Consider the following 16,198-nt stretch of genomic DNA (forward strand, 5'->3'; position numbering starts at 1 on the left):
GATTCATATTCCCTAATAAATTCCCATATATCTCCGAGAAGATGTTAATTCAAAGGTTCACATGAATTAGCTTGCATAGAGCATCTGCCATTAGATTTGCTCCTGCTAGCACAACTAAAGACTAAGGGTTTCTAATCGATTAGTGTAAACAAGTTAGCATGGGAGTACCATTATATCAATCAATTAGATGTTTTTTTGTAGGGGTCCTATATTTACTTAATTCAGCTGTTCCAAGTGGCACACAGAGCCACATAGAACTAATTCTTCCAGGGAAAAAATAAACTTGAAGGATATATTCGTGAGTCAACCCACACCATTATATTATCCGCTACATAATCTTTAACAGTAGCTAAGTTTGTTACATTATTTTCGAAGAATCAAAGTATAGATGACACCAGTCTCAAAGTATTGTACGACACGTGAAGCTTTACTGACGAACAACAATATGTTTTTGGAAAGTTTATCATTTGTTATATTCAGTGGAGCATTTGCTTCAGGACAAACTTCGTAGGACGTGGGCCCCACATAGCCAAAAAAGAAAAAGAAAGAGAAAGGAGGCTGGTGGGTCATTAGTTTAAAAAAGGAGCCAACTTGTAACTTGGCCATGTCATGCCGTTTAATGTAACTCAGCCAAAGCAATAGAAAGCCAAGCCACAACAGCCAGCGGGGTGTGGAAAGACACCAGCGAATCAAAGGTGGACCCATCTCCATCATAGGGCTTTCTGTCCAAAATTTAAAAACAGATATGGCCACCTCTTTTTTCTTCTTTCCATTTTTCTCCAGTATATGTAATACCTTCATTATTTAAAAAGATGTATCCTCTCTCATAGATAAAACAGTTGAACTTTGAACTTATTGAGAAAAAAAGAATATTATTCCCTCTAAAGTTATCTGGTTTAAGCAGACGTGGGCATTAGATTACAGATAAATGGAAATGAAGATCATAGTAAGCCAACAATGAATATATTTGTATACATAAGCGAGCATTTGTGAATCAGCAACACGTGAAAATTCAACTGACAACGAGGAAACAGATATTTTTCTTCCATACGAATTACACGCCACATAATAGTAGTTATCAATCTCTAAGCATAATTTACATGAAAACATAAGCGCTCACAGTTAGACGCATACAACAGCACCCTTCTATACAAGTTTGTAAAGGAAACAGAGCGTCTACAGTTAAGAGCTTGAGCACTAAACGAAGCTCCAGCTCTTGATGCAAAAATTAGTTTACATATCATGGTCCCCAACTGACAAAGAAAACATCACATATGTTTTTCAATACTATGGGAAACATAAAAACACGTTGCAAAGACATAAATATAGCATCTAATATCACAAAGAAAAACCAGACTCATCAGCAGTAAGACAACGTCATTGGATTAAAAAAATAGACGCACACCCTGCCATTGGCTGTTGCAGCTTCGGGATGGTAATGAAGCATTTCCTTCCACATCATCTCTCTGATCATTTCTTCCCCCAAATCCTCATCTATGTCAAGATCGAGTGGCACCTGGGCCGATGTATTAGAGTTTGAATCGTACAATGGTGCCATATAAGGGTGTTGGAGTGCTTCAGTTACACTAATCCTTCTTGAAGGGTCAAAAACAAGCATTTTTTGCAATAAATCAATTGCCAAAGGATGGGCATTCGGATAAAGATGGGAAAAGGGGCTTCCAAGGGAATATGGAAGCGATTTTATGTATTTCCTTGCCTTGGGGTTATCTATAAATTCAAGATCCTCCTCCTCCTTCTGGCTGCCAAGGATGTTGGTGATCAGTTGAAGTTGATTGAGACACTCTGTGCCGGGGAAGATGGGTTTCCGGCCAAGAAGCTCCGCAAAGATGCATCCAACAGACCAAATATCAATAGATGTTCCATAGTTGTCGCAGCAGAGGAGAAGCTCAGGGGCCCTGTACCAGCGAGTGACAACATACTCCGTCATGAATTGACCCTTAGCATTGCTAGTGCAAGCCAGTCCAAAGTCACAAATTTTAAGGTCACAATTTGCATTGATAAGAAGGTTTCCAGGCTTCAAGTCTCGGTGGAGAATATTTGCTGAGTGAAGATATTTCAGGCCTCGAAGCAGCTGCAAGAAGAATAATGAATTACAACCGCCCAAAGTACAGAATTTTGTAATATTTGATCATTTCCAAGTTACAATAGAAGCTTTAATGCAGAATACAGAAGCACAATCCCAACATAATTATCTCAACTGAATGACTATATAAAATTTATGCTATATACACCGAAATCTCTTTACATCCAAATGACTTTAAGCGGTGGCAGTCAGACAGACCCGAGACGCAACTAAAATGGATAGGCTTCCTAAGAAATAATTAATGAAGAATAGTACTCCAATATTAATTTGCATAAAGCTTGTCGATGCATAACCATACCAGATCCATTACTAAATAACTAACTATACTTGCAATATCAGGTCACTGCATTAATGCCTGAAAGCTTGAATGCCTAGAACATGTTTCTCCCTAAACCTACCATTAGCAAACTCCAATCCCTAAGTGTTACCTGTTACCTAGTCATGTTAAAGCATCAGAGATCAATTAGCTGAAACAAACGTTTTCATCCACCAATGGTTCAATCAGGTGCTAAGAATAAGATCAACATTCCATGTATTCCAGACATAAAACATCTAAACTAGTAAATGCTCGTATAACATAAATCATCAAATGTTATTGTTAGTAGAAACACATAGCATCCACTTTGCGAATATTCAGATTCAAAATTCAACAATTTAATTTATTGCTTCTTTGTGTAAGCCTCATTTAACGAAATACAATGGTTTATACTTTGATGTAAAGTTGATATCAAGGAGTGGTCTGTTAATACAACCAATAACAAAATGGCTAGGAAATAAGCCCACACATTTGAAATTGGAACTCCTTAGTTTCTCACTCATCTATATGAACTTCGTTCAACTTAAATGTAATGCCACCTAACAAGAAAAGTTACGCGTATAAAAAAATCAACTAATATGTGCCTTTGCAAGGGATTGGTAGATACCTGGAAGAGGAAATACTGACAGTGGTCATTGATAAGCACTTGAGGAGACTTAATGATTTGATGCAAATCGGTATCCATAAGTTCATAAACCAGATAAACATCCTTAAAGCTTCTCCTATGAGTCGGCATCATGACATCTTTCAAAGCAATCACATTTTCATGTTTAAGATGCCTGAGAAGCTTCAATTCACGCAGTGTCCTAAGGGCATCAACACGGTTCTCAAAGGCATTGTATATCTTTTTAATGGCAACTTTCTCGTTGGTTTCACGATTTACAGAGGAGCAAACGATCCCATATGCGCCTCTTCCGATAGGCTTGATGGGCACATATTTGGTATCGATTTCAAACAACGTTTGCCACATGGAATAGTAATGTTTTCCTTGGTAATGAACACCATTTGGAGGCTCAACTGGAGTTGCCATTTTTCTTCCCTAACCAACAATTTTGAAAAAAAGAAAGAAAAATAATTGAATTACTAACGAAATTCTAGTATAAACAAAACTGTTCTGAGTAAGCAGAAAAACAAGTTCCTATTTTGTTTTCACTTTTTTAATGATTAATATACTAATCGGGTGAAAGGCCGTCCGCTTTATCATACAATTAAAGGAGGAAATAACTAAGCATGGTCAGATCTTAAAGTAATACCTGTTTTGGTTAAAAAAAATCTTATCAATTCTTCTTTATTCCAAAAGAACTGAGTTCCAAAATTTCCCGCGATACAGAAGCATCAAACCTGATACGATTGACTAATCCACCTCCGAATTTATTACAAAATTTCTTTAAAACAAAAGGGAAAACTAAAGCTCCATTAGCTCCGACGAAACCCTAATTTAAACAACGACAAGGTTGGGTTGGGTTTTGAGCAAGGAAAAGTGGATCTCGACTATGTAAAGTGACGCCGAGCTCAATACAGAAGCCTTCAGGGTGTCGAATATTCAGAGGGAAAAGAGGAGCTTTATAATGCCAACATCTTTTGTCAACGATGACGAAGAGGTTGGATGGGATCTTTTCAAAGTTAAAGATTCGTTATCTTATCGCCATCCGATCAGAACAACGGCGAAACAAAACAAACTTTTTATATTTTGATTTTATTTTATGCTTATTCATAATACTCCTCTTATTGTTTACAACAGTCTGGATTTTGGAGATGTGTTCCTCTGACCATGTAGAATTGGATAGGGACCCGCCGTAGCATCGGCAAAACCAATTAAGCCATCTCTTTATTGGATTCTATGGTAAATTACGTACAATACCACTAAATATTAATTTATTTTAGGTTAAACCACTCAAATCACCACCTAACTATAAAACTAATATTGATATGACTATCATACTTTTTATTTTATCAATATGACCACATAACTAATTAATCCGTTTTAATCAAATTACCTGTCGTTGACATTTAACGGTAGTACTGATGTGACAATTTTAAAATTAACATAATTATACATTTAGTCCTTAGTACTTAAACATTCTATTAATTTGGTCATAATTTCCATTTAATTCAAAAATTTTAATTCTTTAATCACATGACAACACATGTGCCATGATATGTATCACCACATAATTAGATGAAAAATAAATTAAAGGAAGAAGTTATTGTTAAATGGTTTGTACTTAGGTCCCCAAGAGGACAAGGTGTGCTTCAACCGTTGCACTAAGAATCATATTTGAATATTTGATTAAACTATTACAACACATGCTATTTATCATGTATTAAATGAAAAAAATAACAATAAAATGAATCAAACCTTAATTTATTAGAGAATATATAAGCATCGAAATCATTAAAGAAAAACTAATTATTGATTTGTAGGTAAATATTTTATATATATTAAAAATTGTTATTTAAATTTTTTTATGATATACTTAATTTAGGATTTAAAATAAAAATAAATTTAATAATTTTAAATTTAATATATTGTGCTTGAATTTAATTTTAAAAAATGTTTTCAAAGTAGTTTAACAATATTTAACTTATTTTATAAGAATAAAATAAAAATATTAAATATATTGTACTTGAATTTAATTTAAAATTATTAAACTTACTCACGGTCCACATTCTGCTCCGTATTGTTGCAACGCGGGGGGCCTTAGCTATGGCAATAAGGATGTGATTGGTTAGCAAATGAACTCAGAGCTCAAGTTTTCGGTTCAAACTGTATCGGTTCCGCTTGGGTTCGACTATGGAAAAGGATGGCAGGCAATGGAAGCAAAAATAGGATTTTAGCGCGTTTTTACAATTATATAGTAGTGTTTTTAAGCGCCACTAAAAATCTTTGTGGCGAAAAAATAAGCACCACAAAAAGTGCCGATGAAACAAATGCCGCAAAAGATAGTAGCGTTAGTCGTTCACAAACGCCGCTAAAGGTTATATTTTTTAGCGGTGTTTTTTATAAATGTCGTTAAAGGTAATGATATTTAGTGGCATTTGTAAAAAAATACCGCTATTTATCTTTTTTTTTGTGGCGTTTTGTCCCAAAAGCGCCGATAAATATTTTGATATATAGTGCATTTGTTCCCAAAAACGTCACTAAATGTTATGGCATATAGTGACGTATGTGAATGTAAAATGATGCTATTGACTACGTATATAGTAACGTTTTTTGTATAAACGCCACAAAAGAACTAGAACTTTAGTGGCATTTTTTAAAAATGCTAGTATTGACTATGTATTTTGTGGCATTTTTTATACAAACGCCGTGAATTAAAATTAATTTTTCAGATGTTGTTTTCTACTCTTTTGTTATCCATATTTAAATTTTAACATGTAGTATTATCCAATAAACTTAACATCCATAACGACAAACTTGAAATCCATAACAAGAAACTTGAAATTCATATAATAAATCAAAAGTTTACACTAATGTAAAATATAATGTAGTTCAACATTGTTAACTAGAATAAACAATAATAACACCTAAGATGGTGGACTCTGGAGTTGATTTTGTCGTATCATCTGCATCATAGCTTGAAGTTGATTTTGAAAGTCTTCACATTTTTTCTGATGTGTATCTGAGATTGATACATGAAGAGGTCTCTTGCAGAAGAAGTCGTGGTGAGGCAATAATTTATAGTGACTTATAAGATCAACAACACCACTAAGTTCTCTTAGTCCTACATTTATTTATATACACAATTTCTTGTCAGTTGAAAAAGAAATATGATAACAAAAATATAAATATCAAAGAACTTTACATGAAATTACAATTGACTCTGAATTTTTTAATATGAAAACTTCAAATGAACTGAACAAAGCCAAAAAAACAAAGAAAGTGCAATAAAAACCCTCATTCTAAACAATATTACCTCCTCCAAATTTCTTACCTTCAAGATCCATGTGTTAATGATTCATGAAATATGTACCATCATAAACTGCAAAATTTTAGTCAAAAGTCAGGGAAAATATCCATGAATATTGACTTAAAACATCTATAAAGGTTAAACAAAGATTCACATGCAGCATGGTACGTAGTGTAGAAAGGCTATAACATATTAAAACTAAAAATGCATGCATACATATGGTAAGTACATCTCTTATACACTTTGTTGCCCTTCTGTTTCACACTTGTAAAACTAACAAGCAGCTTACAGTTCCAATGCTAACTTTCACATCAAATATTGTTCTGCAACATAGCAACTAATTTTTTTCCCTCATCTTTTCTACAATTTATTTATATTAACACAATCATATCACTAGTACCAACAAATATGCACATTTGGGCAAAAGATATGTGAAGTAAATCTGATGAAAACCAACTTGGTAGTCAGCTAACTATTTGTTTTCATATCAAAATGCAAAATAGAGGCAAAGCCATGATTAATATTTTCATTGAACATATCAAAGCACCGATAGCCTCAAACATATGGATTCAGTAGAAGGAAATCGACCCACTAACTTTAAAAACTACATTCCCCGGTTAAACGTTTGACCATACCTTAGTAGAAATTGACCAAGAACAGGAATTTTGGTTGAACTCTTGATTTGAGAAACAAGTTTTTTGCTGCCTCTTGGGATAACAAGATCAATCACATCATCGAGCTGAAAATGAATTTAATGTTGAGTTCCAAATTAAACTGTAAAATGTTGTTCTAATGTATAAGTTCTACTGATTGCTCACTTTAGGATCTCTACTAACCTTTAAAAGATCAGGAATCTCATCTCTTGAAGTCACAAGTCCAATAACTTTACCCCCCACAATGTCTGGAATGGCTTCATTTATTACTTATGAATTCAAAAGGAGGTGTGATAAAATACCCTAAAATACAAATAAACATGAAATTTCAATTTCGTAAATCCAAGATAGCGTTTGATCGCTTGGCCTCCTTTCCCCTTTCAGGAGAATCCCATTACCACTTTGAATAGCTAATGAGGCTATCTATTCAAATCATACATAAAGCCACATGAGCATTCCATCTCTCAATATGTATTCAGAGATGGAATGCTTGTTACAAATTCTAAGTATGTATTATACACACATATACATACAAAAAAGAATAAGAGAAATCTCCAATCAAAATTTATCATTACAAACTTTCAACAGTAAACGTTAAAAGAAAAACAAAAGAAATCAATGATACCTCAAACATGAAATGGAAAGTTCACCATTGTACTTATTCAGATCACGGCAAAGCAAAGCTCGAAAATTCAACTTCTTTTTTTCTTGTCTTCTATTCAACTCACTCGCGCTTCTCTACTAGTAAAAATAATACAAAAATATTGTCAAATTCAAATAAAAACAAAAACATAGCGAAATTTAAAACAAAAGAAAGGAAAGAAAGAGAAATTGAGCAGTTAAATGAAGAGCGAGAGAGAAAGGTTGGAAGGGAAGGGAATTGGAAAGGAATTGAAGAGAGTAAAAGGGTAGAAATGGTAAATCAGATAAAGTTCTAGAGAATTCTAAAGCAAGCAGAAGAAGAAAGTTGGAACTTTTATTTTTTTTCTTCTTCTAGGGTTCGGACGGAGGAGAATGACGATGCTAATAAAATTTCCCCCTTTTGCACTCCTCTTCGCTTGGCTTCTTTCGTTGGATCTCGGGGTTTCAACATCTAAGATTTGTTTTCCATCAATTTCAAATTCCTTTTTCTTTGCCACATCTATTCAAGTTCTAATACCCACGAAAGACCATTTCCCTGTAAAAGTTCATCTCTAGCAAAAAATGAAAAAGGGTAAAAGGGGTGCGGGACTTATAAACTGTAATCTTGCAGCGTTTGTAATGTACTGATAAATTGTGGTGTTTATTCAAAAAATACCATTACAGTATGAATCTTTAGCAGTATTTGTATAAAAACGCCGCTAAAGTACAAGTCTTTGGCGGCGTTTGTATAGAAACGCAACTAAAGTATGAGTATTTAGCGGCGTTTGTGCTTAAAACGCCACAAAGTACAATATTTAGCGGCGTTTATATAAAAACACTACTAAAGTACAATATTTAGAGGCGTTTATATAAAAACGCCACTAAAGTACAAGTATTTACTGACGTTTGTTCAAAACATATTGCTAAAAATGCCGCTAAAATCCCATTTTACTGTAGTGGAAAGTTGATACATGGATTTCGAGAGGTGCAGGAAATTAAAATTTTTCTAGGACTTGCCTGTTTAGGTAAACTTATGGCCATCCATCAGCGGGCGATTTGTCACTATACTAACGTTGACAGGTGCCTGGTGTTCTCCGTTGTAGGAAAAATGCCGACAATGTGTTTCGCAGGTGTGCTAGATCGCCAGTAATATGGACAATCTATGTTCATGCAGATAAGTTAAATGCTTTCCTACCCATGAATTTGCATAAATGGTTTATCGTTAATCTTACGGATGCATCTATTTTTGTGGTTAATCGGGATGACTGAGACCTCCTCTTTGGGGCCCTTCTATGGAATATTTTGCTTGATCGTAATGCATGGGTGTTCCTTACTTCGATGAATGACCATGGATCCATTATTGAGAGAAGTCGACGACTGCAATAGATTTTCTGTGAAGCTCGGAATGACTTTAAGTATGTTCAACCTGCTAAGCTGCGTTCTGGCATTGTAGGTGACAATCGAGTTTTATGACGTTGTCCAAGGGTTGTTGAGTTAAGGTGAATGTAGATGGTGGTAATGGTAATGCTATAGGGAGGATTATTCGTGATTTCCATGGTCATTGGCTGGTAGAGTTAAGGTGAATGTAGATGGTGGTAATGGTAACACTATAGGGGGGTTATTCGTGATTTCCATGGTCATTGGTTAGTTGATAGTATATTGAAATATGTTCGATCGTGGAAACCAAATTATGGGATGTTTTCATTAGTTTATTTTGGAGTCCAGTATCTTGAGGTCCTTCGAAAGACATTAGTGCATTGCTTCATTATGACGTGTCTGACGTGTCTGATTCAGATCCATGATCTCTGGGTGGGGCTGTGAGCTTGGTTGTCTAAGGATTTTGTTACTTTGCTTTTGACCTTTTTAAGAGTTATATGTGTACTCTTTTCCTCCAATTAGATTATGAAGGTTTTTAATAAGACACATATTATTCTTTATGTGTGATTTTCTTTCTTAATCATGTAATCTTTACCAAAAAAATATTAACTTATTTTTTTTATAAATATAGAAAATAAAAAACATATTAAAATTATTCTTAAAAATATTAATATTTTTTTATTTTAAATCCTAAATTAATTATATTTTGGAAATATATAAAATATATTTATCTATAAACCAATAGTTAATTTGTTTTAATGACTTTGGTGTTTTTATATTTTCTTTTTTGAATACAAAAAGTAGAAATATTATCTAGAACTTATCGGCCTAAGTTTTGCAGTTCTTCACGTTCAACCAAAGCTGCTACTACAGCAGGGGGTCTGGAATGTGTGAAGACCAAACGGTAAGTACCATGCCATTTTTGTTAAACCATTTGCAACTACATTGCGTTCCTGTCCCACGTGTCTGAATCTTAGGTTCCAGTCTTGCTGGAGTAGTCTAACCACATACGATATCATTGATGACAATCGGTTCATTTCTTATCTTTTTTGTAGGAGCTAGATTTCCTCTTTGTTGTCTGTTTCAATCATAACATCGCGTAAGCCAAGGTTCCATGCTACCTCGAGGCCTACCACTACCCCCATAGTTCAGCGTCCAACACTGAGCATCGTCCAATGGCTTTTGAGTAACCGATAATCCATCTTCCATTAGGGTCTAGTACTGCTCCGCCACACGTTGTCTCGCCTGTTTCAATATTTCATGCACCATCTGAGTTTAGCTTATACCAGCCGGCTGGAGGGGTTCCCTTTGATTTCCCTGCTCCGTTTGATTGCGACAGAGTGAATTCTTTAAGCAACGTATGCTTAAAGCGTGTGAGGCTTCCCTTTGTAATCTTAAACTGGATTGTAGCACACTTTCCGTTTCACAAAAATTAGGTTCGAAAACAAACCTGTTTAGTCAAATCCACAAGCTCCATATTATCAATCCAAAAGTCAGGTTCCAGTCCTCCTGGTTCAATGGTAAGTGGCTTTGGTTCTGTAAATTAGCTTGTATCCATTCTTTCGTTGGCATGGAGAGAAATTCTTCTAATTTTCCAGGTTTGATTAGTTCATGCCAGGTCGCCCTTGCTACCACACACTCCCGGAATATGTGTGATATTGTCTCCATCGAATTTCCACAAAGCGTGCAGGAAGCGTTGTACGAGAAGTGGCGTCGAACTCGTTCAGCATTGGTCATTAATCTATTTTTTGTTATCAACCAAAGCAGCATGCGAATCCTTAGCAATCCCTTGTAGGTTACAATCACTTTCCAAACTTGTTCTTCTTCATCGCCTGTTATCAACATTCTACTTTTGAAAATACTTTTCATTGAAAACTTCTGATTTTCCTCCCATCTCCACATTGGTTTATCCACTTCTGTGTTGTTCAAGGGTGGTCGCACAGCCGCTATGCTGAGTATAGTTGTTTGTGGTAGTGAGTTCCACAGTAGATCCCATCTCCAGTCTCCATCCAGGCCCACCATACTTTGAACTGAGACGAAGAGGTTAGGTGGTAGCTCTTCTCCAAGTTTATATTCAATTAATAGCCCTGTATCTGCTATCCAGACGTCTCTCCAAAAGTCAACATATTGTCCATTACCTAGTGTCCAAATGATTCCTTCTCGTACTTCATTCCAAATTGTACTTATGCCTTTCCATAGTCGAGAACATCCTTGTCTTGTAACGCTTTCTGGCAGAAGTTCTCTAACTTTGTGTTTTGATCTCAAGACTGGTGCCCACAATTGGTTTGATTATTCCACTAATCGGAATCCCATTTTTATTAGGAACACTTCATTTCGAGATTGTAGGTCCCGAATAACAAGTCCGCCTTTTTCAATTGGTTGTTTTACCTCATCCCAACCGACAAGATTAAGGCCTCATTGATTGTCTGAGTTTCCCCAATTAAAATCCCCGTATAAGCTTTTCCATTTCGTCTCATGTGCCTTTAGAGGAATATAACAAGTCTGCATTGCATATGTTGGTACCGCCTCAAACACTGATTTTGCCAAGACCACTCATCTTATCAGAGTTAGTCTTCGTTGTCCATCCAGTTAGCTTTTCTTTTATTCTTTGAACCAAATATCCATACATTTATCGTGTAACACCTCGGTATTTCCCAAAATTGTCCACCCGGGCGAATTGGAACCCCTCACTTATATCCTTTTGTCTGAGGTTTCTACGTTAAGGGAAAAGAAAATATTAGTTTTTGCGAGACTAACCTTATGTCCAGAACTCTCACTAAATTCTCGTAGCACGTTTTTAATCACGTCAAGTTGTTCTAGTGATGCTTCCACAAACAGAATCAAATTATCGGAAAAAAAAAAGATGTGATAACTTCGGACCATCTTTTGTTAATTTTATCGGTCTCCATTCCCCACTTTAAACTTCCACTTGAATTGCTTGGGCTAGTCTGTCAATGCATAGTACAAATAGGTAGGGTGATAATGGATCACCCTACCGAATGCCTCGTGTGGGTTTAAATGGTTCTAAAGGCGTTTCATTCCATACAACATGAGTAGATGCAGTTGAGACACAACTCATGATTAGATTTCGTAAACTAGGTGGGCAACCTACATTCTCAAGAGTATTGTCGATAAAGGACCACTCCAATCTGTCGTAGGCTTTTTGAGATCATTTTTAATTGCCATCCACCCAACCCTGCCTTTTCTCCTTCGCATATAATGTATTACTTCCTCTGCAATTATTATGTTATCGATAATATTTCAACCCGGTACAAAGCTTGTCTGGCTCTCCTATATCCAACTTGGTAGCAATGGTTTTAATCTATTCACAATCACTTTCGTAACTGTTTTGTATAACATTGTACATAGACTGATTGGCCGAATTTGTGCTAGTATCTCAGGTGCGTTAACTTTTGGAATTAGAACTAGTAATGTTCGATTAATCTCTTCTCGGACAGCTTCATTTTCAAAGCAAGCTTTTACCATTTGGCAAACCTTCATTCCGACCACTTCCCAATTGTGTTGAAAAAAATATGCATGGAACCCGTCAATACCTGGAACTTTGGATGGGTTCATTTTAAATATTACTTGCTTGATCTCCTCATCGGTTACAGATTTGGTTAAATACTCAACCTCAATTTGCGACCCTAGTAGAAAATGGCCTCGAACGTGGTATGAATAATCAGGTTCGCCATTGCTTGTAAATAGATCAACAAAGAATTGTTTCGCCATGCTTTGGAGTTCTTTCTGGTTGGTGCTCCAACTTCCATCTTCTCGTCGTAATGTTAGGATAATATTCCTTTTCTGCCGACTTTTTGCTGACGCGTGGTAGAAATTTGTATTACGGTCATCGAAATTCAACCAATCACGTCTTGATTTTTTCTTCCACAGGCTTTCCTCTTGCTCAAGGACTGATTCCAACTTAGTTTTCAGTTTTTGTTCCAATTCTATGAGGTAATCCGAGTTGGTGTGTAACAGTGCATGATCTATTCCCCTTAGTCGAGCCAAGAGAATTTGTTTTCTCTTTCCGATAGATTCAAAAACATTCCGATTCCAATCCTCAAGCTTTGGTTTAAGTTTCTCTATTTTTGACCATGCGTCTCCTTCCTCTTCCCAGACCGAACGAATGCTATTTTCAAAGCCATGGTGTTGTTTCCATGAAAATACAAACCGAAAGGCTTTTTCCTGTTTGGTCACCTCTTTTATTTTGGTTCTTAAGAGAATTGGTCGGTGGTCCGACTCTAAGCGGTCTAAGTGGAATACCGTGGATTCTGGGAAAGATTTTATCCAAAAATCATTCCCTAAACATCGATCTAGTCATTGGTGTAATGAACCCCGTGACCAAGTAAATGGTGTCCATATCCATTAGTGCTTTATCAAAGACAAATTCCGCGAAGCTCTTGCTAATGCCAGATCTTCCAAGAACGTCATCAATTCTTTCTCCCTGATTTAAAAGTGCATTGAAGTCCCCACCGATTAACTATGGTATATCATCCCCAGGATCAAGCTGTGCTAATTGTTCCCATAATCGTTTACGATGTAAAATGATTGGGCTTGCATATACGGACGGTAGTAATAAACACTGATTCTAGTAATTCCTCTCCCCTCACAGTAAAATGAATGAATTGGTTAGAGACTTGCAGCACTTGTATTTGTAATGTGCTTCTTCAAAGTATCCAAATGCCTCTACTAAAACCTCTAGCTTCCACACGAAAGGAGTTCAAGAATATTATATTTTATAATCGAATTCGCTTTGGGCCCGCTCACTCTTGTTTCCATTAGCGCCACCAAGGAAGGTTTATGTTCCTTCATAACTTGTCGAAAACACCGGTGATATACAGGGCTTACAACTCCCTGATTGTTCCAAAATAGACAGTAAAACATTAAGACATTAGTTTAGTTCGGGGTTTGTGCCACCCACCCCTGTTGTGTTCAGTGCCATATCCTTCATGGTGTTCCAATCTCCCATACTTCCCGAGTTCTCCTCAGGGTTGATATTTTGTATTTGTATGGCTTCATCGATTCTACTCTCGCGGATTGTGCCCATTCCAAGAGTTTAGCTTTAACTTGTGTTTTATAATTAAAAGGCTTTTTAACTTTTAGTCCTTTGGTGTTGTCATCTTTTGCTTGCCGTTGTTGTCTTGCCTGGCCATTCGCACTCCTTTATTTAATGTTACCTTTCCTATATGATATTGCTTCATTGATTGTGACAGCTGTGTGTTGCCCTCCATTCACACTTCCTTCCTTGATATTAACCTAGGGTGGTTTGTTATCTATCAGTGAGGTTACATAGAGCCTGGTCTCATTCTCTGTAGAGTAAGATTCTGAAGTTTCTTTCGCTTTTCCTATAATAACATCTTTAGTAACTACTACTTTCCTTGTTAATGTTTTTTCATCTGCTAATCCACTCGCCTTATGTTTCTGAGCTTGACTTGAGCACCTTGTGTTTGTTTCATTTTTTTGGAATTACTCCTTGCCTTTTTGTTCACTTGTTGTTTTCTGTGTTGTTGCCAGTTTGTATGTTCTCCTTTTCTGGCAGCATGGAATTGTCGAGTAATTCCTCCTGGACCATCTCGAGGATTGCAAATCGAGAACTCTGTTTTGGCTCCCTCCTTATTCACGTTTTTAGCTGGTTCATTCTTCTTCTTTTGGCTTCTCCTTCGATCTGTTGCTATCATCCACGAGCCATAGATTTTTCCCTCCGGATCCTGATCCTTCTCACCCCTCTCCATGCTTTCCATTCACTACTCCCTCGTTTATAGTTTGTTGTGTCCCACAATTTGTTTGTATGTGGCCATATACTCCACATCTGAAGCATATATTATGTAGTCCTTCGTACTCCAGTTGCTGAACAAAATCATCGATTCCAATACATGAAAGTAGTGGTTTATTCAGGTCGACCACTACAGCCAATCTTGCAAATTTGCCTCGTTCTCCTCTATTGTATTATAGTCTATCTTAATCACCTTTCCAAGCTCTGCTGCTAGTAGACGAAATAAGGCTTTTGTATAATATCGGTAAGGTAAACCCGGTACTCTTACCCATACTATCACTTGTGAGGGATGATTTTGTGATGTTGTAAATTCCCGACTCCATGGTTGCACTGTTTGATAACTTCAAAAAATCATCCATGGTCCATCCGTTAGGACTCTCACATGGTCCTCCTTCACAAATTGAATCAGGTAATAATTATTGTCCAGGTCAACTAATTGAATTTGTCCCTGTGGCTGCCATAAGGTATTTACTTTATTCCTAAGTGCCCTGTACCCAATGGTTTTCCCCAAGTCTCACTAGTACCGTTTGGCTCATATTATGATCTATGGATGCATGGACTCGATTGGAAAACTTAATTATCGGGTATGATCCGCTGGATCAACCATGACATCTTCTTCTTGGATTATAACTTCATCTTCTCCAAAGCAAGGGAAGTTTTACAAGTTGTTGGTTCCACCCCCTGCTTCCATCGCAGCGTAGGATCGCTTCGGTTCGTTTTCCTTAGGTGTCTGTATCTGCTCAGGTTTCGAAACTTTTTCAATATTCCTATCGTTCAACTCTTTTTCTTGCGAAAAACGCCCTATCTCTATATTGTTTTTGCTTTCTTCTCGTGTAATCACGTCCCTCGTTTCCTCGGTTGCACGTTGCTCCTCTATTGCCATTGGGGATTTCGACCTCTCAAGATTTGGTGGTACATCAGTTTCAGCCGTCCCAACGGCTGGTTGCATTGGTTCATTCATGCAAACCCTAACGTTTTAGTTAATTTTCTAACTACGGCAAATAGGAACTTTTAATTTACAGTAGCAAGGTGGTGCTTATATATTTTCTAATAAATCAAGATTTAATTGTTTTTATATATTTTTTATTTTAATACAACATAAATAAGATATGGTGTAACACTTCAACCAATTATAATTGCTAGTGCAGTAGAAGCATACTTTAACTTCTTGGAGACTTAGGTTCATACCCTTTTAATAGCACCTTTTTCTTTCGATTTGATTTTCTTATTTTCTTATCTACCTGTCAATATCTGATTAGAACAAAACTTTATTTAAATTAAATGTAAATCAAAATAAGAAAAAAATCTTTTAATTGTGACACATGTCACCATTAACATGTGTTATCATATTATTAGAAGATTAAATTAAAATTAAGACTAAATTAATAAAATATATAAATATTAAAGATTAAATGTATAATTATATTAATTTTATTAATTACC

General features: G+C 36.0%; 1 protein-coding gene and 1 long non-coding RNA gene across 3 annotated transcripts; both read right to left on the minus strand.

Moving 5' to 3' along the window:
* Window positions 1-1,122: 1,122 nt before the first annotated feature.
* On the minus strand, window positions 1,123-3,902 carry LOC120114708 (mitogen-activated protein kinase homolog NTF3-like). Of its 2 annotated transcripts, none has more exons than XM_039135526.1 (3): window positions 3,674-3,902; window positions 3,028-3,459; window positions 1,123-2,092 (listed from the first exon to the last, which is right to left on the minus strand). In XM_039135526.1, exons 2-3 carry the CDS (start codon window positions 3,448-3,450, stop codon window positions 1,361-1,363), a joined length of 1,155 nt encoding a protein of 384 aa, XP_038991457.1. In that variant the 5' UTR covers window positions 3,451-3,459; window positions 3,674-3,902; the 3' UTR covers window positions 1,123-1,360. The 2 variants fall into 2 exon arrangements, with proteins under 2 accessions (XP_038991457.1, XP_038991456.1); XM_039135525.1 differs by having other exon boundaries at window positions 3,028-3,454; window positions 3,674-3,901.
* A 3,137-nt stretch (window positions 3,903-7,039) lies between these two features.
* On the minus strand, window positions 7,040-7,254 carry LOC120114722. The gene is made up of 2 exons (XR_005515421.1): window positions 7,168-7,254; window positions 7,040-7,070 (listed from the first exon to the last, which is right to left on the minus strand). It is a non-coding gene; the product is annotated as an uncharacterized LOC120114722 (long non-coding RNA).
* Window positions 7,255-16,198: the final 8,944 nt, after the last annotated feature.

This window comes from Hibiscus syriacus, unplaced genomic scaffold, assembly GCF_006381635.1.
Source record: "Hibiscus syriacus cultivar Baekdansim isolate YM2019G1 unplaced genomic scaffold, ASM638163v2 tig00110239_pilon, whole genome shotgun sequence".
NCBI lineage: Eukaryota > Viridiplantae > Streptophyta > Magnoliopsida > Malvales > Malvaceae > Hibiscus > Hibiscus syriacus.